At 41.9% G+C, this 17,766-nt stretch overlaps 1 protein-coding gene and 1 pseudogene across 4 annotated transcripts in view; both read right to left on the minus strand.

Annotated features, from left to right (window-relative positions):
* ASB3 (ankyrin repeat and SOCS box containing 3) overlaps positions 1 to 17,766 on the minus strand; it is a 94,452-nt gene that overhangs the window by 49,777 nt on the left and 26,909 nt on the right. For all 4 annotated transcript variants that reach the window (XM_075536020.1, XM_075536019.1, XM_075536021.1 and 1 more), the window contains exon 3: positions 11,912 to 12,070. In XM_075536020.1, the coding sequence (XP_075392135.1) occupies positions 11,912 to 12,070 (159 nt within the window). The remainder of the gene's footprint in view (positions 1 to 11,911; positions 12,071 to 17,766) is intronic.
* LOC142430406 (large ribosomal subunit protein eL13 pseudogene) lies at positions 8,434 to 9,133 on the minus strand (annotated as a pseudogene).

Genomic DNA, 17,766 nt, shown 5'->3' on the forward strand with positions numbered 1-17,766 from the left:
CCCTCAGGACATAGATTTCCAGCAGCAGAAATGCCTACGGATCAAATTGAAATCTGAATGTTGCAAGAGTTGGGTCTGAACAAGGAATTACACATGCAAAAAAGGGGAGGGGGCATGTTTGAGAAAACCAACAAACAGGCTCTGCTACTATAGAAAGGAATCAACGCAAAACCCAGTGGCCTATTCCCATCGACTGTTAAGAAATCAAAATAAATTCAAACTCTGAATCAAAGGAAAACTCTAGCTGGAACATGACTATAGCCTTTGCTCATTACAACTCGACCCCCTCCCCCTTGTGGACCTACTCTGGGGGTTCTAAGGTTATACATATACAGAAGCAGACTGCTACATCTTTCTCTTGAGAAATGGCTGGCGAGTTAGAACCTTCGGTGGGCAGCTGAGCACTTTAACCACCATAACGAACCTCATGAAAAAACCTGGCAAAGAGAAAACTTATCTGTTACCAAACGTCACAAGGGAGCCAACACAAACTCATAGAGGCACCAGGAAAGAGAGGTACAAGAAAAACAATGAATAGATCTCATTCCCAAAAAAAAGCCTTTTACTATAAAAATACTGCCACAGGTGAATGCAAATTGTTTGACTAAATCTTTCATGTAAGTTTTCAGAAATTAATGAAGGAATTGCCTCTGTGAAAACGGTACAAGCTGAGACACAGGTGTTGAGGTTAGAGATGTTTTATAGACCACAGGTTCCCAAATGTGTCTGGCCTACTGCTCCCTTTTCAGAAAATTACTCAACACGCCCTTGGCAATTAAAGACTCTGTACTATCTCTAGCCCATAATCCAGGACAAAATGTAGGTATCTGTTTTTGTAGGCCCCTGATCATTCCAGCACCCCACCGAGGGCAGCATCAAAATTCTGTTCACAGGGTTGCCGGACTCATAAAAGTAGTAAAATTACAGTAATTAAGTAGCAACGAAAATAATTTTATGGTTGGCGGGGTCACCACAACATGAGAAACTATAATAAAGAGTCACAGCATTAGGAAGGTTGAGAACCACTGGTTTAGATGCTATGAAATAATATGAGCTTAGAAATTTCAAAAAAGACCTGAGGAAAAAATGCAAGTAAAATGTGAAGAAACCTGGAGAGAACAAGTGTTCTGGAAAGGAACCACAGGGATGGAGGAGGAAAGTAAAGTAAAAATAAAGAAAATCAGAGACAAAGTGATAGTTATAGAAGACGGCTAAGATATCCAACAACTTGATTACTACAACTTACGAAGATGGCCATAACAATAGAACAGACACATATTTAAAGATATACTTTCTGAAATGCTTGCTCAAATAAAGAAATCTTGGATCTACATATTAAAAAGACTTATCTCAAGGAAAACAGAAACAGGACATGCAAAAATGAATATTGTCATCAGTAGAAAAAATCCAGTTGGCCTCAGATTGTGATTCTAGAATAGAATGAATTGCCATAAAAAAATTCCAGGAAGACAAAAAGCGTGACTCAAGGTTAATATCATCATTCAAATTTGAATGTGAAGGAAGTCAAGGCACATTGTTTTCCATGGGTCTCTCTTGGGGTCTCTTGAAGGATGACTTTAGCTAGTCAAGCTCACCTTGGAAAAACTTTGGCAAAGTAGCTGGTGATAAACTTCTAAGCTATTTAACCACAGAGCTAAGAATAGAATAAACCGAGGAACTTAAAATGCCAGAACAGGATATAAATGAATTTCCATTAACCATGCAAATACCATGAAACCAACAAAAGTTGAGGGAGTGGGGGAGAGAATCAACTATTGACAAGGGCACTAGCTCCTCAACTTTAAAAGGTAGAAGTTTAGGTTTACCAATTTAAACTGACTTTATAGATGAGAGATTATATATTTCATTGCATAAAAGGTAATCAGAATTTAAAAAGAATAAGGCACAATAAGATTATAATAAGCAGAGAAAAGGTTGAAGCTGCCAAGGATTCATTTTACTTAAACCTGCAATCAAACCAGTAGTCAAGAAAGCAAAGTATATACTGCACTCGGCAAATCTGCATCAAAAAACATCTTTAGAGTAAAAAAACATAATGATGTCATTTTGAGAAGAAAGGTACTTTTGACACAAGCCATGGTATTTTCAGTTGGCTACATACATTCCAAACTGGACAGAGAATAAGGAAGGCTGAAGACGAATTAATGCATCCGAATTACGGTATTGATGAAGAACACTGACAGTACCATGCACTACCACTCCCAGAACAAACACAATGGACTTGGAAGCAGCAGGGCCACGGTGCTCCTTAGAAGAGAGGACAATGAGAATCTGTCTCGTGTTATTTTGGACATGTCAGGAGGAACCAGTCCCTTCAAAAAGGGCATTATGCTTACGAAAATAGAGGATGCTCACAACAGAGGAAGAGCTTCAAGGAGATAAAGTGACACTTAACAATGATGAAAAAGGTTCAGCCCTGGGCCACCAGGCCTTAAGGACGATGATTCCAATTAGAGCAGCCAACCCACTTTGACGCCCCTCACTGACCCATAGCTCTACAGGAGACAACACCGGAGTCACAGTATGGGAACTGCACCGATCTGATGCTGCCAAATCGAGGCAAAACACTAAGGGAGTACAGTGGAACAGCAAAGGAATGGAGCGGCGAGGTCCCCAGGGAATGCTGAAGGTGGACTTTGGGGCCAGGGCGTGGTGCCCCAACAGACTGGACTGAAAAACACTCCTAAAGGCCAACAAACGATTCTTGAACTAACTACAAGCTTTTATTTCTTGTGTTTTGTTTTGTTCTTTGTCAGTGGTTTGTTGTTGTTGTTGTTTTGTTGCATATTGTTGCTTGGTTTTGCTCTGTCTTGTTTTTGTGCATGTTATTATCTCCACAGGTCAGTCTAAATAACATAGGCTGGATGAACAACCTGGAGGAGAAAACCACGGGACCGAAAGTTCCGTGGGGACATGAGAGAGGGGGAGGTGGAGGAAAAGGAAGTGGTGTTAACAAACCCAGGGACAAGGGAACAACAAGTGATCCAAATTGGTGGTGAGGTGAGTGTGGGAGGCCTTGTAGGGTATGATCAAGGGTAATGTAACAAAGAGGAATTGCTGAAACCCTGGTGGGGACTGAGCATGATAGTGGGACAGGAGGGAAGTCAAGGGAAATAGAGGAAAGAGCTGGGAGGCAAAGGGCATTTATAGAGATCTAGATAAAGACATGTATATATGCAAATATATTCATATATGAGGATGGGGAAATCGATCTATGTGCCTATATTTACAGGTTTAGTATTAAAGTAGCAGAAGGACATTGGGCCTCCACTCAAGTACTCCCTCAATGCAAGAACACTTTCTTCTATTAAATTGGCATCCTATTATGCTCACCTTCCCAACACAACCGCTGAAGACAAAGTGGGTGAATAAGCAAATGTGGTGAAGAAAGCTGATGGTGCCCAGCTATCAAAAGATATAGCATCTGGGGTCTTAAAGGGTTGAAGGTAAACAAGTGGCCATCTAGCTCAGAAGCAACAAAGCCCACATGGAAGAAGCACACCAGCCTGTGTGATCACAAGGTGTCAAAGGGATCAGGTATCAGGCATCATCAGAACAAAACAATCTTACCATAGTGAATGAGGGGTGGGGAGTGCAGAGTGGATACCCAAAGCCCATTTGCAGGCCACTGGAGATCCCCTTGCAAGGCGGTCTTGGGGAAGAGATGAGCCAGTCAGGGTGCAATGTAACAACGATTAAAAAACACAACTTTCCTCTAGCTCCTAAGTGCTTCCTCCCCCCCACTATCATGATCCCAATTGTACCTTGCAAGTCTGGCTAGACCAGAGGATGTAAACTGGTACAGATAACCAGAAACAGGGAATCCAGGGTGGGTGATTCCTTCAGGAACAGTGGTGTGGGTGGCGATACTGGGAGGATAGAAAGAGAGTGTGTTGGAAAGAGGGAACTGATTACAGGGATTTCCAGCGACCTCCTCCCTGGGAGACGGACAACAGAAAAGTGGGTGAAGGGAGACGTCAGACAAGATATGACAAAATAATAATTTATACGAACCCCAAATAAAACAATAAAAAAAGAAAAAGGTTCAGGCCTGGGAAGTGCTCCATTCTGTAGTGCACAGGGGTCTTAAGAGTTGGAAGCAACTCAATAGTACCTAACAGCAACAACAAAAACAAGAAAGACAATTAATATCCTGGTTTCATAATTGCCTACATTAGGAAATTAAGATAGAGTCTTAAAGCATAGAAGGCTGTGAAATATGTACTATATAAAATGACAAAGCTAAATCAATCAATAAATATAGAAATATGGAATTAAAAGATAGAAGAATTTTTTCATGAGCGTTTTGAAGTCCGTTCATATATTCTCAAGTAAAAATGCTAACGCTATAATCCATGAGGAAGCTGGCAAAAGCAATAGCAAAAATAGTTTAATTAATACATATGAATGTTAAGCCTCAGTATTCCCAGTACTTCAAAAACTAGCCCCATGACCTGGACCCATGAAGATAGCGGTAGAAGAGAAAACTATGGGAGTCTGTCCAATTTGGAATATGAGTACCTGAACAGCATCAGAGTGAAAGGACATGTCACAAGAGCAAAAAAGTATGATGCACCTGGTAGTTAAATACTGCAATAGGCGGCCTCACATAACACTGTTTATAAAACCTTGTGTTCCTATTGAACACTGCTGTGTTTAATACTGAAGATTACACTGAATAAGCAGAGACTTGGTTGGGGGGGGGGGGGGAGAACAATTCATCCAAAGCCAAAACTGCATGCTGTGCAATTCCCATTGCTCTGTGAAGTCACCTTGGGTTGGATGGAAACGTCTATCAAATCAATGTTGTTTTATAGACATATATGAAAAACATTCTCTGGTGCTAAAATAACTCACTATATTTTCTTTTTTTTTTTAACTCGCTATATTTTCGCTTACAACCTAATACAAGTATATTCTTATTTCCAAAGCAGTTTTAAAAATCTATCCTTCGAATATCTACTAAGGGCATGGGCCAGAGGAAAGGGAGTGAGGAGAGGAGGACAGAGAAACATAGCAAGGGGGCAGATTCATTTTTAAAACATGAACTGTAATTAGATGTTAGCAAAAAGATATTCTATAAAAACAATTTTCAGGTAGGAAAAGAGAGAAGCTTCCTGCACTGCCTCCTCATAGCATTTTCACATTTTGATTCTTACTCCTATTAAACCGAAGAGCTCCCTATCAGAACTCATCTCTATTACGAATTTGCCGTAAGAAAGATGCTCCAATTATAAATGGTGGAGTAGCACATTTTCTAACTCTACATATAGCCTCAAATTCAGTCACTAACATGTCCTACACATCACTGCTGTCAGCAACTCCCCCAGTAACCTGGGAGGTTTTCATAGTTCTGTATTCATTTTCTACCCTTGATCCTCTGGTTCTAGATTCTAGAAGCTAGCATCTAGAACATCTAGCAACAATCTAGATGGTAGCCGGGCCCTCAGGACATGCCTCACAACTTCCCAGGGATTCTCTCATGGGAGAGCGGAACACGTAGCCTCCTGTCCTCCTACAGTTTCGGTGAAAAACAGTTTTTTGTTGTTTTTTTTTTACATTTTATTAGGGGCTCATACAACTCTTATCACAATTCACACATATACATACATCAATTGTATAAAGCACATCCGTACATTCTTTGCCCTAATCACTCTCAAAGCATTTGCTCTCCACTTAAGCCCTCTGCATCAGGTCCTCTTTTTTTCCCCCCTCCCTCCCCGCTCCCCCCTCCCTCATGAGCCCTTGATAATTCACAGATTGTTATTTTGTCATATCTTGCCCTATCCGGAGTCTCCCTTCCCCCACTTCTCTGCCGTCCATCTCCCAGGGAGGAGGTCACATGTAGATCCTTGTAATCAGTTCCCCCTTTCCAACCCACTCACCCTCCACTCTCCCAGCATCGCCCCTCACACCTCTGGTCCTGAAGGTATCATCCACCCTGGATTCCCTGTGCCTCCAGCTCCCATATGCACCAGTGTACAGCCTCTGCCCTATCCAGTCCTGCAAGATAGAATTCGGATCATGGTAGTTGGGGGGAGGAAGCATCCAGGACCTGGGGGAAAGCTGTGTTCTTCATCGGTACTACATCGCACCCTGACTGACCCATCTCCTCTCCTCAACCCCTCTATGAGGGGGATCTCCAGTGGTCGACACTTGGGCCTCGGGTCTCCACTCTGCACTTCCCCCTTCATTCACTATGGTATGTATGTGTGTGTGTGTGTATACACACACACACACACACATATATATATTCTTTTTTTTTTGTTGCATGATGCCTTATACCTGGTCCCTTTGGCACCTCATCATCACACAGGCTGGTGTGCTTCTTCCATGTAGGCTTTATTGTTTCTGAGCTAGATGGCCGCTTGTTCACCTTCAAGCCTTTAAGACCCGACACTATCTCTTTCGATAGCCGGGCACCATCAGCTTTCTTCGCCACATTTGCTTATGCACCCGTTTGTCTTCGGCAATCGTATCATGGAGGTGTGCAGCCAATGACATGGCCTTTTGTTGAAAAACAGTTTGGAACACAATTCCACAGATTGGAAGAAACCAAATGGGCGGCTCCCCTTCTCACTGTAAGTCCAGTTCGTCAAACTACTCTACTACTTCACCTAGAGACTGTCCTTTTGCTACAGACCTTGAAATTGTCTGGATTTTGTTTCATGAAAGAATCTCTACCTTTAGAGACTGAAGCACAAATCACCATGTTTACTTAAACAAAGTAGAAGAGCATAGATAAAGCAAAGCAAATTGCCAAAGCTTATCATATTTTATGGAGCAGAGCAAGCATGTAGAGCCCCAATTACCTAACTCAGTGTATCCCCAAGTCCCCTGATGGCACCAGAACTACGTAGGGGGTTGCAAAAGCAGGTACACCCACACTTTACCTTGAATTGCTGGCTACAGTACAACAGTCTTTATAAACCAGGAGGGTGCTGGCAGAGTATGTTTGGGAACCTATGACTTACTAAAGAGTCATATATTCATCGTCTACATCAGGGGTCCTCAAACTACGGCCCGCGGGCCACATGCGTCCTGCCGAGGACATTGATATGGACCACCAGGTGTTTTTGCTGCCACTGCCTGTCCTGCTTAGCAGCTGACTCCTCCAGTGTGCATAGGAATTTGTTCATAGTTTTTCTGTAAACTATAGTCCGGTCCTCCAGCGGTCTGAGGGACAGTGAACTGGCCCCCTGTTTAAAAAGTTTGAGGACCCCTGGTCTCCATAGTACTCTTGTAAAACGTAAGACTATATTTTCCCCTTTATTTTCCTGATTTTAAATGTCTTATCTACTCATACTTCCAGATAAGAATCAATTCAATTTATATAGTCCCTGAATATCTAAAAGTACTACCTACATGTAACCAACCCATCTCCTTGGGCTTAGAACCACTGCTTAAGGGAAACACACACACACACAAACACACACACACACACACACACACACACATTAGTCAATCACAACAAAATTAGGAGGGTAAATGTAACACCAAAAAAAGAGAAAGAAATCCTATCACTAAAAAATTGTGATTTAAAGTTTTTCATTTGTTGCATTATCTTAGCAACTCTTCCCTCAGTATAAAAAAATTACAAGTTAATGGTATCCTGAAGTATAGATGACTGAAATTCTGCATCTCTAGTTTTCTCCAAATAATGCAATAGCACAATACTGAATTTCACAAATAGGACAATACCTTGAAACTCATGTCATCTCATGGAATATGAAGGTGCAACAAAGAAAAAAATATTAGGGTTCAATAAGCAAATTCCAAAGGAGCCCAAGTGGCAGAGTAGTTGGGGGACTAACCATAAGGCTCACATTTTGAAACCACAAGACGCTCTGAGGGAGAAAGGTGGGGTTTTCGCCTTTTTAAAAAAGGTGTTATTGGCACTTCATACACAAATCATACAATAGGTCAAACCTATGGAGCTGTACAATCTTTACCACAAATTTAAAACATTTTCTTTTTCCCATACTACTCATTGTTATTCATGTGGGTTTTTTTTTCAATTTTGGCAAAAATATACACAACAAAACATTCACCAATTCAACAACTTCTACATGTATAACTATGCCATTGCTTATACTGTGTTGTACAACCGTTATTGTGATCCCTCTCCAAATTGTTCCACGACCATTAAAATGAACTAGATGCTGCCTTGTGGGATACAAAAGGACTGTTCTCTCCTCCAAATATGTATGTTAAACTTAGGACACTGCTTAAAACGAATGGTAAATGATTATCAAGTTATTTCCCTGAAGACAAGACTCCAGCCATCCAGAGCAAGCAGACACCATTGTTTCTCCCACAAGAGGTAGGGCTCAGACCCTGCTGTTAGGGACAGTGGATTGCTTCCCCTGAAAGCTTAGGCTTTCTTAAATTGGCTCTCCACCCTGATTAGTCTTTTTTTTTTTTGTGTGTGGGGAGAGTTTATTAAAGGCCCTGGCAACATTATTTCTTCTTCTCCACATCCTGCTCTGCAGCCTCCTTGGCCCTTTTCGCTTGGATGCCAAAGAGCTGGGCGTTGGCACGGGCCATGCGGAGACTGGCGAAGGCCTTGAAGTCCTTCTCTTCTTGCGGGATGACCCGGGCTTTCTCCTTGTAGACGTTTCGGATGGGCATCACAGGTCCAGTAAGCTGCGTGGCTAGTTTGAGTTCCTCCGCAGAGCTGTCTCCCTTCTTGGGGGCCGAGGGCTTCCTGGGGAAGAGGATGAGCTTGGAATGGTCCTCCTTCAGCAGCTGCACATTGGCCTGCAAGGACTCCGTGGACTTGTTCCGCCGCCTGGGGTCTACGGAGATGCCGATGGTGCGAGCCACCTTCTTGTGGATGCCGGCCACCCTCAGCTCTTCCAGGCTGAAGCCTCGGCCTGCACGGACTTTGGTGTGATAGCGCACCGTGGGGCAGCGCACGATAGGCCGGATGGGGTCGGACGCGGGCCGCAGGGCGATGCGGCGGGCTTTAGCTTGTCGTGCCTTGCACCTGCGTATCTTCCCGCCGGCTGGTTGAACCACGTGGACACACGCCGCTGCCAGTCCTTGTGGAAGTGGGGCTTCAGGATCATGCCATTCCAGCTGGGTGCCATGGTTGCCTACAGCCCTCCTCCAGGTGGAACGGGGGCCCTGATTAGTCTTAACAGAACAATAATAATAATACTTCAACAAAACCAGATTGCTAGTAATTATATATATATATATATATTTATAAAGGCAGATATATAACACAAGAAATGAACAGTTAAATTATATAAAGGTAGATAGATAATACAAGAAACAAACAGTTAAATTATAAAGCAGTACAAATGGCTCAGTGCAACTCACTCCCCTGAGAGAGTTGTGAGACACTAGCAGTCCTTTAAGTCTTGAGGGCCGCCAGTTCCTTCTCTAAAGAGAGAGCTGGGCTATATATACCCAGGCAGCAAACAGCAAGGCAGATCACCAACTGTCACCAACTTTCGGTCTCCAGCTCCAGAGATGTATATTCCAATCATGTGGGCTTAAAGGGACCTCAACTTACAGTGACAGTCCACAGGCTAGGCATTCCACAGGTAGTGTACCCTTTATATTGAGGCACAGAACAAAAAAGGCAGCAGCACGCTGGTCCAATGATTAAAGAGTGAGAGACAAGAAAGGCGAGGCTCACCGAGCCATTTCTCTCTCGCCCTTCAATTAATCCCCCTTATGTTTATCGGCCAGGCTGCACAATAAACTATCGCACTTGCTTTCATGGTTATTAGCTTCCCATCTCCCTCTAACCTTCCCTGCCATACCCACAAGGAACCATTAATCCAGTTACTGTCTCTACAGATTTACAAACAAGAGTAATTTTTATGAGAGGCCTTCTCAGGGACAGTGATTTATTTATTCAACAAATAATTAGAGTATGCTTACTATGTAGCTTACACAATGTTCAAAGTGAGTTGAATGTGGATGTGAAGGAAAAGAAGAAACTTGATATATAGGAAACCAGAACTATAGTGAGGCTTCCGTGAAACACCTTCAAAACAATACTTTACACATATTCAAAATACTTTCATAAATATCATGTCACTTCTGGGATATCACTGCCCAAAATGTACAATCTAACCATTAGACAAACTTAAATTGAAGAAATTCCTATAAAGTATAAGGGGCTTCAAAAAATGTTCGGAGAAGGACATCATGGTTGGTAAACAGCCGAGCAGAAAAAAAGAGGAAGGCCCTCCACAAGACAAACTGACACAAGGGCTGCAACGATGGGCTGGGGCACAGGAACGAGTGCAAGGCTGGCGCAGGACCGTGCAGTGTGTCGTTCCGTCATACACAGGGTTGCTGTGGGTCAGAACAGACTAGATGACACCTAATAACAATCACATGACCCCAAATTCCTAAGTATTCATCCCTGAGAAATGAAAACATATTTACACAAAACCTGTATGTAAATGTTTGCACCAGATGTGCTCATAATCATCAAATATGAGAAACAATTCAAAGGTCCTTCAACCTGTGAATGAATAAACTGTGACATATCCATGCAATTGAAAACTATCCAATAATAAAAGGGATGACATATAAATATGTGCAAAAGCAGAGATAAAGATCAAAAGCATCATGTTAAATCAAAAAAGCCACATGATGACACACACACCTGACATTCTGGAAGAAGCAAGTTAGAGGGATGTCAGAGAACTGTCAGGGGCAGAGCTGGCGAGCAGCTGGTCACAAACGAGTGATGCAATGGCGTCTGGAGAATGATGACACTGTTCTAGATCTCGAGTGCCCTGGCCATCAGTGAAGTTATTTGTCAAAACTCAAAGCATCATATACCAAAAGAGAGAGTCTTACTGCACACAATGCTTTAAACATAGATAAAGAAAAAATACATTTCCTTTTATTCTTAACTCCCTAACAAACAGCAGACATTTTGTAAGTCTCTCATTTTGTAAGTGAAGAAAGTGAAGCACAAAGTAAATACACGAGCTTATAAATTACACGTGACAAGGCTAAAATTGTAGTCCAGGTACACTAATTTTGAGCCAAATGCTTTGTTCTCTTTATTTTCCCATCTTCCACTAAATTTTATAAACCACAATAATCCTGAAGAGAAATAAAATATGAGGAAGTGAGCATAGCCAGGAGGAAATGAAGCGATCATAGCAGGTGCACCATGTAAACTTAGCCTCCGTCCTACAGGAAAGCAAACACAGCCACACTTGAGGAAGTCTGAACTGTGATCCACAGAAGCAGCAGATTAACTGACGTCAGATTAGTTGGTCAGTTCTCCCATGATATTTTCCATTCTTTAATGCTAAGAAAAGCAAAAAAAAACCCACTCGTATAGAGTGTTGATTCCGACTCAGGGCGAACCTATAGAACAGAAGGTCTCCAAGACTTCAACTGTTTATGGGGCAGACTGCCTCATGGTTCTCCCATGGAGCAATTCAATATCTAATCTGTGCCACCAGGGCGCCGAAGAAAAGCAAAAACAGCACAAAATATTCATAGGAAGCCTTGCAACATCTGGTACCATGTGAGCACTACCTGGTATTCAGGACTACAGTGAGAAACAGGATGGTGACTACAACAACAAAAAAAGGAAAAATGGATTAAATGATCATGGAATTTTCCCACAAATTTTTGGATGGCTCTGTGTTTCTATTCAATTCTGAAACTGAAAGTTATCTCTAAGTTTTCCACTCTTAGGTAGTAACTCCTAGGAGTATGGCTAAGCTTTAAAAGTTGTAAAGCCTGTTGGAATGTAGTCCATTTTTCTTGTTTTTGAGACCATCTCATAACAAAAGAACAGATTATAAGTACAATAGCTTAGAGGAAAGTTAAACTGTTTCTTTTTTGGGGGTGAAGGGAGTGGAATCAATTGCACCTGTATGAAAATAGCATACCTCACCTAAAAACAGTGGCGTGGTTTCTTCTAAAGTTGATGTATTAGGATCTGCCCCGGCTTTTAAAAGAATCTGTATGACCTTCCAGTGTCCTTGACTTGCAGCGAGATGTAAGGCAGAGAAGCCCTCAAAAGTCTTTGTCTTAATGTAGTTTTCAGATGAATCTATGGAATAAAATATGAAAACATCAATTAGAAGATTATCACTAATATTCTAGGTCTCAAGGGGCAAAAATTCAAAGAGAGTCTCTAGAAAATCAAGACAAAGTCCAAATTGCTGTCATGTTTCAGCAGCTGTTGGGTATTTTTAACACGGTTCTGTCCATTTCTTTTCGAGTTTATTTGGTTGGTTGGCTAGCTGACATATTGTATTTGCTAAAACCCACTGCTATCAAGTTACTTACGATTTTAACACAGCCTATAGGTCAGAGTAGAACTACGCTGATAGGGTTTCCAAGGCTACAAGTCTTTATGGAAGCAGAATGTCACATCTTTCTGCCAATGAGTGGCTGGGTAGATTCAAGCTTCAACCTTTGGGTTCAAAGTTTAGCTGTCTTAATCACTGTGCAACCAGAGCTCCTTCTACTTGGCAAGTGACTCAGTGGTTGGTCACAGTATGTAGGAGCCACAAAGAACTTTCAAAATAAATGAAGAAAGTCTGGAAGGGTGTCTAGACATACTATCCACTAAGCCATGTCTTGGCGTTAACAAATGATTCTGGTGCAAAATCTTCTTGCAATACAGAACACTCTACTGGGGTGCTGGGTGCATCTTCTGATGCATGGATCTCCTTACACTTCAGTAAAAATCTTTGCTTTCACTTCTAACAAAATGCACTGATGGTTGGGCTACCATCAAATGAAGAAAAAGGAAATGCATAAAAACACTACATTCTAGTTGTTTCTCACAGGGGGCTGATAAGCAATTCTGAAACACTACATAAATATGCTAGGAGTGAACACACAACGTGGATGGCATTGGTAGAAGCTGGGTTTCTCATGCTGCAAAGGGGAGGGGGGAAGGGGGCGTTCCAGATAAGAAAAAGAAGGATGCTGAAATGAAATAAACCAAATGGCAAAAGAGTCCAAACATGTTAGAAACAGCTGAGGAGATACAGATAGATTATGTAACTTTGGCCATTGGAAACCTTCCCAAGTTGCCTATAGTGTCCCTTTGACTTGCCACCAGTCTTGCTTTTTGAAGACTTTTTTTTTTTCTGGCCCTGTACAATACACTAGGTTCATCTTGTCAATCCACAGAAAACCTAGCTGCCACATCAGGTCAGCTCATCCTCATTTGTCAAAGTAGAACTGTGCTCCACACAGTTCTCAATGGCTGATCACTACACCTTTCTCCAAAGGTGGCTCACACGTTGACCTTTAAGTTCTTAGCAAATCATGTTAACCGTTTGTACCACCCAGGGACTCATGTGTTCAACTCATAATGCTAATATCTCATCTTTAATTTTCAAGGGCTTTAATGTCACTAGTGTGATGGACTTAAAAAAACATGCAACAAACACCATAATTCGACTTCAAGTTGCATGTAAAAAGAAATGGATAATTTTTTTAATCTCCTAAGATTCATAAATATTCTCTCAGGTTTTTAGGAAATGGTAAGATTTTAAAGTTCTACAGGGACTACTATACAAAATGTGAAGTTTTTCATTTGCACAAGAAACTGGTCTCTAAATTTTGAACCGTTTTTAAAAATACTGAGAAAGACAACACAAATAAATCTGGTAAAATGTTGACATCGTGTTAAGTGTGGGGTTACAGGCTCCTTTTAGAAAGGAGCCCCGGTGGTCCAGAGCTCGAGCTCGATGCTGAGTGATCAGTGATTCAAACCCACCAAGCCGTTCCATAGAAGAACGCTGTGGCTGTCTGTTTCCAAGAAGACGACCACCTTAGAAATTCGAGGGGCAGCTCAACTCTGAGTCAGGATTCATCAGGCGACAGTGGGGTTCTTCTGCAGGGGTAGGGACTTTTTTCCTGCCAAGGACCATTTGGATATTTATAACATCATTCAAGGTCATACTGGTCAGCCGTTTAACTCACCCCTAAAGTGATGGCTAGAATTGCTCCTCTTTTGTGAGGCATGTGATCTTAGAGGGTAGTGATGATATTGTGGGACTTAGCTTGTGGGCTGGGCATTCCCCTGGTCTACAGAAGTTTCACCAAAAAAATCCCCTTTTTAGTTGGGGGGGGGGTGTATTGCTCAGTGTCCACCCGGCAATTAAAAACATCTGTGCTATAGGATTACAGTGCAGACGTCTGCTTTTGCAACCCCTCTCAATGGTTCCAACTACCCCCAGGGAATAGTACACCTCACTTTGATAAACACTGGTCTAGAGACAAATACATCTAACTCTGACAGACTCGTTATAACAAACTGTACTTACGGTTACCCTTTCGTTTTTAATATATACATCTTATTATGTAGCACCATGTGCTGAACATCAGGCTGCTGACTACAAGGTTCTACAAGCTGACTACAGCTGTTCAAACCCACCAGCTACCTGTGAGAGAAAGATTCAGCTATAAAAGTTTTCAGGTTCTGAACCTCTAGGGAGCATGTCCACTTTGTCTTGTGTTCCTACGTGGCTGCCATGAGTCAGAATGCACACACAATGCTGCAGGGCATTATTTGCTCATGTTCTCATTCAATTTTACACTTTCCTATGCAAAACACTGCCATATAGGTTTCACGTTCTAAACTACATCAGGGGTCCAGTTACTTGAAACCCTGGACAGACAGATTAAGGAAGCAGTGAGATGGTATAGCAAAACAGATGAAGAAAACAGAAAGGGCTTCACTGACAACTCTCGCTAATTTTCTAACCAGTAAACTCGGTATCCATTCCAAAAGGCAACAAGATGGTCTACAACTTTTCCACAAGCAGCTAGTACTGAAATGTACAAAATGCCACAGTAAATTTTTATCATACATGCATGTTATATATGGAGCTAAGTTTACATGTAATGTTTCCGACAACTAGAGAGCAAATTTATATCAGATTTATAAAGATACTGATAGTAAAAGAAAAAAATCATGATGAAAACTGTGAGAAACAAAAAGATTACTACCAAGTTGTCTCCCCCAAATATATGCCAAACTTAGCTGCTTGCTACATGTGGCAGATGACTATATACTTAGAGGTCAACAGAAGTAGGTCAGGGGTTATTCTCCCTAATGGTTATCAGCCATCCAGAGCAAGCAGACACTATTTATCCCACAACAAGTTGGGCCCACTCCCTTCTGATAAGGATAGTAGTTGACTGTTTCCTTGTAGGAGAACCAAGAAAGGTCAAGCCCACTCAAGGGTGGCCAAGGTTAGGCTGCCATATTGAGTCTAGAGTCTGCCCTTGTCATATGCAACCCTCCCCTTCCTACCATGTGTACACCCCTAGCTCATCCCCTTCCTGTTATGCCTATGCCTATTGTACATCCCCATTCCTATGATGAGTATGCCTATTGTACAGCCCCTTCCTGTGACTTGTGATTACCTGTCATCATGCCCCCTAAGTAGATATAAGCCTAGCAATAAAGTTCCCTCCTGCCAGCTCGCTCCAACTCCAGCTCACTCCTGCCCACCTCATCTCACTCTCCTGCCCTTGACCCATGCTGTGCCCGGACCTGGCTGGTAAGATCATTGCCATGCAGGAGGTGAGCATGCTACCATGAAATGTGTCTGACTCCATGATTTCAATCTCTCTTCTATCTCTATGACTTTATTATAATCTTTACATATCTTACCCATAAAATTGGGCTTACTGAACCCATGATTAATCGTGGGGGGCTGGCCCTTCCCCCACAGAAAACTTTTTTAAATGAGGTATTTTATTCATGTCAGAACCAAATTATGACAGAATTGCTGGAAGAAAAACACTTTCATTATTCCAGAACTGCCTATATATTATTTACATACACTCATCATCAGTTTGTTGTACAGTGGTGGTTTGTGTGTTGCTGTGACACTAAAAGCTATGTTACCAGTATTTCAAATACCAACAGGGTCACTCATGGCCAACAAGTTTTAGTGGAGCTTCCAGATTGAAACAGGAGAAAGATGAGCCTTTCTACTTCCGCAAAGAGTTACAATCTCAGAAAGCCATAGCGGCAGTTGGTTCTACCTTTTCTTAAAAGCACACGGTTAGTTGGAATCAACTCAATAGCAGAAAGTTTTCCAAACTAAGAACAGACTCTGAAGAAAATAGTATGCCTGCTCCTGAGGGATCAATCACTGAAAAACCTCATGAACGGCAAGAGTGCCAGAAGATGAGCACCTCAGATTGAAAGAGACTCAAATTACAGCTGAGGAAGATTTGCCTTCTCAAAAGAGAGTAGACTCTATTTAATGAGGTGCAGGAAGTAAACCTTTCAAGACCTTCATTTGCTGATGAGGCACAACCTGAAAGAAGAAACAGATGCAAACATCATTAATAATTGGAACTTAAATGTACAAAATATGAACCTAAGAAAATTGGAAGTCATCAAAAAGGAAAACAAATGAATAAAGCTTGATATCCTAGGCAATAACAAGCAGTAATTGACTGGTGTTGGCTATTTTTTGGACAATCACAGGTTTACTAAGCCAAGAGTGACAAACTCAAGAGAAAAGGTAACACATTTATCGTCAAAAAGAACATTTCAAAATCTATCTTGAAGTACAATGCTGTGATAGGATAATATCTACAGGCTTAAAAGAAGTTTGGTTAGTACTATTCTTCACCTGTATGCACTAACCAATGAGGAAATAGCACAGCAGCCCTGTCTGACCACCTGTGACTGATACCAATCACTTCTCCACAGCCCTGTTGGGTTTGATAATCCATTGCAATAGCTACATAGAAGCTACATGAGGTTCATTAATTAGGTGAGTAAATAGGTTACCACAAGATCAGAAAACATTGAGAAAGTCTTTCGCTCACAGCAGCACCCCTTTTCAGACAGGAGCCATGTCTTTATCTCTTCCTCAGTCACTCAGCCAGGCAACACCATGGGCCAGAAAATCTACCTGTGCCTTTGCCTAATGGTGTCAGTAGCGCAGCTCCTCTGCTCTCGCCACCACTTCAGGCAGGGATCTCACACATGCTCCACTGTGGCGCTTCTCTTGGCGGTCATGAGAGTCTGTTCCTGCTTCTAAGGTGACTGTCATACCCAGGGGAAGGGCAAAAGTGGGCAATCCCCAAGTTAGTGTCCTCTACACCATATTTGCATGGCCCCACCTAATCATTTGGCTGAGATGTATAGAGAAATAGGTAGAAGAGGCACAAGTAATTCATTTCCTTTCACCACAACCACTAAAGTCAGTGATTAAAAATCTGAAGGATTCTTCCAGGGGCTAACTGTAGAACAGACAACCAACTACTCATATATACGTTCCAGTTGAAGCTGAAGGAAATTAAAACAAGCCCACAAAGTCAAGATATGACCTTGAGTGTATCCCACCAGAACTTGAAGAACATCTTAACAGAGTTGATGCACTGACACTGAAGACAGAAAACCTGATGACATCAAGAACACCATACGTGAATAAATAAAAGTCATTAAAATGACCAGCGAGCAAGCTTCTCGGGTTTTGTGGGAAGCTGCTTTCCCAATGGTAGTACATGCTATTAACTGGCCAGAACCTGGGTAACTATGTGCATGTGAAGAAATAAGCCTCACTCTGCCAACCTCATACCCAGGGTACGCTGGGAGAGTCTAGTGGGGCACAGATATCCCACATAATTCTATCAAAATCCACATTTCCTCAAAAAAGTGTACCCTCTTAATCTCAGCATGCCTCCCATTACTCAAAACACGTGTCATCAAACAAACAAGCATGTGGCATCAACAAAAATTTAAACCAGAAAATA

This window comes from Tenrec ecaudatus, chromosome 17, assembly GCF_050624435.1.
Source record: "Tenrec ecaudatus isolate mTenEca1 chromosome 17, mTenEca1.hap1, whole genome shotgun sequence".
NCBI classification, from domain to species: domain Eukaryota; kingdom Metazoa; phylum Chordata; class Mammalia; order Afrosoricida; family Tenrecidae; genus Tenrec; species Tenrec ecaudatus.